Raw genomic sequence first — 8,039 nt, forward strand, 5'->3', positions numbered from 1 at the left:
AAGCCCCAGAAAGGCAGATGACGTACGCTCAGTCCTGCGTCCTGCGGCTGCTCACGCACCTCGCCATGCTGCAGGGTGCCATAAAAAATCAGAGAGTGAGAATTTACCTGAGCGTGGCTTTGCATATCTGTGGTTTTAAAGGCTTGCATCATGTGATAATACTCCTGTTTTTTGGCGGGGGTGTTTGTAGGAAGTCGGTGCATTGATCCACCCCACACCGAATGATGTCTTTAAATTCCTGTGGCAACATCTTGAAAAGGACATGAAGGTTTTGGGGAAGACTCTGGATCAGAACATGGACAACACAGCGATTACAGTTCATCTGATTCTGGCACGATTCCCTGCAGGTGATACTGACTCGACCGTGATTGTTAACATGCTGCTTGTAATGTCGCTGTAGAACAAACGTGTTTTAACTGTGCTGAACGTCAACAAAGGTTCCCGCAATGCAAGACCCGATCTGTCCTCCAGACAGAGGCGGGAGCAGTGGGAGAAGCTTGTTTGTGATTCTGCCATCAGCCCAGTGCTTCAGGTAAGGAACACGATGTTTTTCAAAGACATGAAAAGACATTTTGTGCTTCAGAGTGATAAAGTTTTGTTTCTTCTGCCTGTTTTCAGGATTTGCAGAAAAATCTGGCTGAAGCTCAGAACAGAATTGGAGCTGATGATGGACTTGCTGGAAGCCCTTTGCTAAATCTCCTCTTTGGGGATCCTGGGAAAATGCTGTCGTCCTCCTCTAACTGCCCGACACACCGCTCGTCCTTCTGGACTCTACCCGAGATCGTCACAGTGGAGCGTTTTTCTCAGTTGGTGGAAGAAAAACAGGGACAGAGTGCTTTACGTCTCCTCAGCTTGTTTCTTAAGAAGGTATCAGCCATCATCAGGCCGATGTGCACCACATTTCACAGATTTTACCTTAACAGATCAGGTACAGTGAGGATGGCACAACTCTCCCCTAAATTTCACTGAAATCTGCTGAGGAGTGTCAGAGAAATCGTGCTCAATATCAGAAAAATTCAACTAAGAAGAAAATATCAGAGGTGATCCTGAACGCTTGTCTGTCACAGTAGTTTAGCTGATGATCTGACACACAAACAGAGACAAGATGTGCACAAACACAGAGGGAGAGGGCACAAGACCACAGCAAACAGCACCGGAGGAACAAGACCGCTTTTAATAAGATAGCAGAACAGTGGTTTGCTATATTATTGAGTCAGCATGTCAGCATCAAGCTAAGAGTCAAAACAATGTGACTGCGCTTTGAGGGCGTTGCATATTCAGCGGTTAGTTCTACACTGAATAAACAATGTCAGGCCTCCTCTTCCTCCTGTTACTCTAAACTGTAAAGCCCTTGTACTCTTTCAGTCTCTTCGATTTATGGCTTTACTCAGACTCAGGCTGCACTATGCAAACAGTGGAGAGGACTTTCAGATGAGAGGTGAAACCTGAAAAAAGTCCAGTTATCTTCAGATCAAATGCTTAACACCACAATGGCCTGGATGACTGAGAACATACACAGGAAAGCAAGCCTTGAATATTAATGCCCATTGCATTAACAGGCTTTACACAGTATTTCCCATGTTTGCTGTTAGGGTGTTGAATCATAGCACTGATCTCTGTGCAAAGATCAGGTAAAGACCTGACAGCATTACAGAGAGAAACCCAACAGTTGTCTTTGAGCGACAATGGGGAGTAAAAAAAACCCCAAAACTCTTTTTTAATTGGAAGAACTGTGTGAAGCAGCTTAAGGCGGGGCAAAGGGGGAAAAGAAAGCATATGCCAAAACGTTAAGGACAGCAACAACAAGAGCATACTTCTGCAAAGGCTGAAAATCCCCCCACACCATTAAGTCTCTGAATCCAAAAGCATATCTGGATACGGATGATTTTGTAATGTTTTGTTGGGAACATCAGGAGGATGTCTCTAAATGCGTCCTATTGGGCTAAGCCCCATATCCAGAGAAGCTTCGTGCATATCCATTTATTTATTATTTATCACCTGTCTAACAAACAGAATCGACTGCATAACCTCCTTGTCTCGGGGGATAATAACATTCTCTGATGTTGGTGGAGACATTAACTTGCAGAAGAAAAGCTGACGCTGGCTTTGTGTGTTTTTCCCAGATTCACTGTGTGCGGCAGTTACATCACCTTCCCGAGCTGGCTGCTTTACAGTCTGACCTGCTGAGGGTGTTTCCTCTGGCGTCACACTCCACACCGCAGACGATTGCGCAGAGGTTACAGCAGATACCAGCAGGTACATCGGCCTTTCATCTGTGACTGATCAACACCAGCAGCAACATAACACAGACTCAAACTGAATTCTTGTGTCATCCTCACTAGGGTACCAGAAGAAGATGCTGAGTGAGAGAGTGGGCAGATTCATCAGAGTGTGGAACTCCCTCAGAGCAGAGGTGGCAAACAACTGTAAGCATCTGCATGTCTGCTTTAAACCCAAGCAACGAATCTCCATCTGATGATTATCAGTGTTGTTTCTTTTATATTATATTATAAACTGAATGCATATCCACCAATTTTATATATAAAAAATAACACTTTATCAAGCAAAGTCTCATTTAGAGTAAACATAAAGATGTAACTATGTCCAGATGTGCTTAATGTGTATAATAGAAAAATAATCACACACTGGCACATATTTAAACATATTTAAAGCTCAGTCACATGATTACTAAAAAGAAGTGAAAGGATTCTTGGAGTGTTTATTGAGTGTCAGAGCAGTTTTCAGTTCCAGCACAGTGTTTAATATAAACAGTGGGAAGTCTTCAGTGTTTGCTTTCATAATATTTAGTTAAACGGTGGAAACATTACATTTTGACTTTTATTTTGGAAAATGAAAACCTCAGGTACAGATGTGTTATTTGATGTCAACATGGTTTGGGTTTAGAGTTCGTATTGTTATGGAACGGCTGTGTGCAGACAGGAATAGGACCCAAGGTGCAGACACTCGGAGGCAAAACTTGAACTCAAAACAGCTTTAATGTTAAACTCAAATATAACATAACTGGAAATATCAAAATAAACTTACACCGGAAGACTGACAGAACACACAGCTAGATAAACGGTAGATCGCGACACCGGACACAGAGGTCGTGTCCAAATTCATGGGCTGCATCCTCCTGAGGCCGCATTTGTAGACCGATTACGTCACAGCGACGCGCCGAAGGCTGTCCAAATTCGTAGACTCCTCCGAATGCAGCCGACAAATGTGTCCTCCTTTTCCCCGAATTTGAAGGATGGGTCGGGTGTGTCCTTCTTGGCCCACCAGATTCCAGAATTCATAGCGCGGCCTAGCCAAACTCCAGTTTCCGGCAATGGCGGCCGCTACTAAGTTTTAAAATTACTCTTATTAATCTTTCTGGGCCACAAAATAAACTTTAAACATATTTTCAGGCGAGAATGTGGGTGTGTAAACTTCAAATATCTGCTCGGTTTGTCAAGATATGACATATTTGCAAAAGTGCTTCGACGTTTTCGGTGACGTCTGTCACCCCACCAGCTGAACACAAAAAACGGAGAAAGATTTCGGGTCCATTTTCGATTTTCGTGCCGTGGCGCTGACAACCGGAAATACTCTGAATTAAGGGCGGGAGTAGATCGAGAAGGCTAGACCGTCCAATTCCATAGCCGTTTACTTCCGGCCTACCCGACCTCCTGAGGACCCGGCCCACGTAGACCGCGAAGGCCGGGTCTTCAGGAGGATGCAGCCCATGAATTTGGACACGACCCGAGAAACACAGGGCTTAAATACACAGAGGGAGCAATCAGGGAATGGGTAACAGGAGGGAAACACAGCTGGGGGAAATCAGGCCTAACGAGACAAGGGGAAGCGAAACCAGACACATTAACATCAGACAAAGACCTTCAAAATAAAACAGGAAACGTGACACAGACTGAACTAAAGACACAGACTAACACGCGCGCACTGCAACAGAGGGAACAGAGACGTGGGACCAGGGCAGACACAGACACTGACTGGACACGGGGATATAGCAACTAAGGATTACACAGAGACAAACCATAAGACATGACTCTAACGAAGAAACCAAAGAATAGAAAAGATAAATAATACAATAAACTCAAAACCCTGGGTCAACGACCCAGGCATCCTAACATGTATTGCAAGAGTTACTTAATATTTTCGGGGCATCAGTTACTAAAGTGACTCATGAACGAGAAGGAGATTTCTGTCTGCGTAATCGGTTTTCCAAAATCATCACCTGGGCTCATTCTGACAGCTGTGAAGGACAAACAGTCCAGTATTAGGAGACGTTTACGCAGGCTGGTGGGGCCAAAGAACATCCAGCTCCAGAGAGTCCTGGTGGCACTGCTTATTGGGAAGAATGTGAAGTCTTCATATGATTCTGGTTAATGTGCACATGTGTGACTCCTTTCAAATGAAACGACAAAATGCACAGATGATGAGGGAACGCTGTGCTTCTTGGCAGAAAGATTCAGTTGTTTTGGGAAGATGTCAGAGCTACGTGTCGAAAATAAATTCGACTTAAAGAAAGAAAGATGTTTTTATTCAGCTGAGCCGCTGTGTGTTGTTTCATTCTTCTGACTTCTGTGTACAGCAGCAGACTTGGGTGTGGATGTGAACTTGTGTGAGAGGGAGGTGACAGCCGACAGCTCTGGGGAGTTTCTGACTCCGAGCCGACACGGCCCGGGGTCCGTTCTCCAAACTCTGGTCGACTTCCTGTCGGAGACTCACAACAGCCTGGTGAGAGAGGCCAGGCGAATGAGCGGCGCCGAGGACAGGTCAGTCCAACATCGGCCGCAGAGGCTCGTGGGCCACAGGACTAAATCAAAGTGCCGTTTTCTTCTCAGCTTCCTTAATTAAATAACTGTTAAATTACAGGTGAAGCATAATTGGCAAATAATCTTTTGTAGGGATCGCACTGAGATGAATTAGAAATCTAACAAGATTCCAGATAACTTTATTTAATCAATAAAAATAAACGAACAAAATTCTTGTAAATTGCTGCTAGATTTTGGACATTAGCAGGAAAATAACTTGCAAAGTGATGCATGTGTTGCTGTGTACTTCATGCTTCAGAATGATAAAAAACTACATTTTGTCACCAGTAACTGATGTAACATCCTGTTAGAGCCCCTCTGGCCTCTTTAACTGTTAAAATCTTCTCCTGTTTTTCCTCAGTGAGTACAGCGTTCCTTTGGAGAGGATATCAGAAACCCAGCTGACACTGTGCCACCCAGAGAGAGAGCTGCTGCCCCTGGTTTTAGCCCATTGCCAGTACACCTTGAAGAAAGGGGGCGAGACTGACAGCAGCTATGACCTGCCAATCATCCAGACCCAACTGGCACGCCGCTTCCTGGCTGGAAAACCACTTATCAAAGCGGTGATAATCTAAAATGCACGTGGATGTCAGGTAAAGCCGAACTCTCTACTGACCTTTTGTCCTCTTTGGTCTAAATCAGGACACCTCGAGGTACCTGAACCGACACCTGCAGGATTTCTCCGTGGTTCTAACCGAAGTCAAAAAAAAGATTCCTCAGGTAAAACCATTTTACGCACTGCTGTTGTTATTTGGAACTGACAAATGCCAGCTGAGGAATGTTCTCACTAGTTCCTGTGAGGCCACTTTGTTCAAGTTAAATTCCTCCCCTGACGTTTTGCTCCTCGGGCCCACTGACAGCGTCTTTCTTGCAGGAGCCGCTGAAGGGTTCGGTGAGCAGTGCCATAAAAACGGTGCTGCGCTCTTACACGGATGTTTGCGATGCTGTGTTTGTGGTGGAGATCGGCCTCCGATTCCTCGGGAAAACAGGCGGCGAGCCCCAGGGTCAGCTTTTGTCCTACCTCACTGATTCACTGCAGATGGGCCCGCAGATTTCAAGCACCGTAGCCAAGGTATAATGTTGCAGATCTGCAGCTTTGTCCGCTATGCAAAGAAAGTTTTTATGTTTCTGTCTTTGAAAACTCCAATTATTGTTTGAATTTTGACATAAATCTGTTCTGTAAATCTGAAGTATACTTGAGCTGTGACTGAGAGGTGAAAACAACATTTCAAACTTCTGTTTCTATTCAGGGTCTTGGCCAAAGCAAACTGGAGCACAGCATATTCACCTGGCAGCTTCTGACTTGCTGGAAATCAGAGCTGATGCTCAACAGGAAGCAAGTAAGTGTGAAGAAAATCTTAAAATTCAAGGAATGTTCTCGGTGTGCTCGTTATGCAGTGTGTGGCTTCACCAGTGCTCATTAAAGAGCCACAAAACTCCACCCATGGTGACCACACAATTTGTTTTCGAGTCAGTACTGTTACTCGTGACCTGCTGGCTGCCAGGGACTGACCCCAAACCACACCATGGAGAGTGAATTTTTCGCGGCTGTAATCTGTGGAAAGTGTGCCGTCTGACACGGCAGGCGCCCAGAATCTCACCCCAATAAAAACAGAGAATTATTTTCTCTTTAAAATCTCTCTTGATACCTGAAATCAAGCAGAAGGCTACATCTAATTCATGATCATGTTGCAGGATCCGTTTCAGAAACTGCCGTCTGAGTTCCAGGAGAAGCTTTCGGAAGAGCAGAAGAAAGACCTGAAGGCCTTCCTCGCTGTCACAGACGTCGACACCTTCACTTTGGAGCTGCATGAAATTCTTCTGCTGAAGACGAGCAGCGCTGTGCCTGACCAGGCTTACCAGCCACACTGGGAGTAAGAGCGTACACATCACAAATGCACCATTTGTGAGATTAGTTGTTGTATGAGGTAACACACCAAATGGTAAAACAACACAAAAACAATAGCATTATTGATGTTTTTACAGCTGAGATTACCCAACAGCTATTTTTGGACTTTCTTTTTTCAAAAGTGTGCCTTTTGTTAGCGTAAGATTACCACCCCAGTCTAAAGGAATCCATTGATTGTAGACAGCTTTAATGAGAGTAAAGTGTGGCGGTCTCCCCCCCCCGGGATTTGGAGCCTTTTGACTTCCAGGGACAACAGCGTGACCCCTCCAGGCAGCCATCTGTCACAGGAAAGCAGCTTAAGTTGTGTCCCCTCAGCCACAGGTCATTTCTATTGCAGCAGCAGCTGGGTGGGAAGTGAATGGGAATGCTTAAGGATGACAACAATGGATGCAGTGCTAACAGTTGTTTTCTTCATGTCCTCCCTCCCTGCTGTGTGCAGCATCAGGTCCACCTTAGAGATCCATCTGGAGCTGAAAGACCTTCCACCCCTGCCGGAGCTCGAGTCTTTACCAGAGGAGATCAGGCTGGGACAGAGCGCTGATGTGTGGAGGGCAGCTGTGGAGTTTAAAAGGAGATAGAGAGCAGAAATGTTTCTAGAGTTGGCTGCCACATTATTGGATACGTTGTTATTAAATGTGCCTTTATACGATGTAAATATTGTAAATAATTACAGTTGTTAAATTTCTCTTACTTAATTGTGCCACGTGCAATCAGGGAACAAGTTAATTAATAAATTAAGGACCTAATACAGATGAGGTATTTCCCAGCATGTCCACAATCTTTATTTTAAACTTTCATCACATACAGAGTGATTAGAAGCCATGACAATCACTCGCACACACAGTATGAAGCATCAGGCGGAAAACCAGTAAATCAAAGATAATAAAGACATGTTAGCATGGGAACATGCTCACTTAATTTTAAAGATATTGCACAGTTTTATTTCTTCTATTTTCCTTGAATGCAAAGAATGATCGATTTGGAGATTTAGTGCCAAATAAAATAGATTGGAAAAAAAATGGTCTGAGTCTTTTAGTATGAAGTGATAAATTCTCTTGGTGTGAACGCTGCACATTCTTGCTCTAACTGTACAGCTATTGAATTTTATATACAAATTATAGACACATTTCAGCTCAACTTGAATGTCTGGCTTCTTTCTCACGCTCTTATTATGTAAACCAGACTGCTGAGGGTAGGTAACCTGTTATATTAGCCATCATAACCACAAGTACCTAGAAGGTAAATTTATAGTTAACATTTAATAATTGCTTATTAGTTGTTGAAGACTTTGTGCCAGGTCTCTTGCCTTTCCG

At 44.2% G+C, this 8,039-nt stretch overlaps 1 protein-coding gene across 1 annotated transcript in view; it reads left to right on the forward strand.

The window, feature by feature from the left end:
* The window catches only part of rnf213b (ring finger protein 213b), a 40,641-nt gene extending 32,910 nt beyond the window's left edge, over positions 1 to 7,731 (forward strand). Inside the window, exons 53-65 of the mRNA XM_006793250.3 lie at positions 1 to 95; positions 191 to 347; positions 438 to 532; positions 619 to 867; positions 2,124 to 2,256; positions 2,343 to 2,426; positions 4,595 to 4,778; positions 5,179 to 5,380; positions 5,460 to 5,537; positions 5,692 to 5,889; positions 6,068 to 6,157; positions 6,513 to 6,691; positions 7,166 to 7,731. The exon at positions 1 to 95 is cut by the window's left edge and continues 50 nt beyond it. Coding sequence (XP_006793313.2) covers positions 1 to 95; positions 191 to 347; positions 438 to 532; positions 619 to 867; positions 2,124 to 2,256; positions 2,343 to 2,426; positions 4,595 to 4,778; positions 5,179 to 5,380; positions 5,460 to 5,537; positions 5,692 to 5,889; positions 6,068 to 6,157; positions 6,513 to 6,691; positions 7,166 to 7,304 — 1,883 coding nt within the window. The 3' untranslated portion in view covers positions 7,305 to 7,731. The remainder of the gene's footprint in view (positions 96 to 190; positions 348 to 437; positions 533 to 618; positions 868 to 2,123; positions 2,257 to 2,342; positions 2,427 to 4,594; positions 4,779 to 5,178; positions 5,381 to 5,459; positions 5,538 to 5,691; positions 5,890 to 6,067; positions 6,158 to 6,512; positions 6,692 to 7,165) is intronic.
* The last annotated feature ends 308 nt before the right edge of the window (positions 7,732 to 8,039 follow it).

Source organism: Neolamprologus brichardi, chromosome 8 (genome assembly GCF_056152115.1).
Source record: "Neolamprologus brichardi isolate AB-2024 chromosome 8, ASM5615211v1, whole genome shotgun sequence".
Taxonomy (NCBI): domain Eukaryota; kingdom Metazoa; phylum Chordata; class Actinopteri; order Cichliformes; family Cichlidae; genus Neolamprologus; species Neolamprologus brichardi.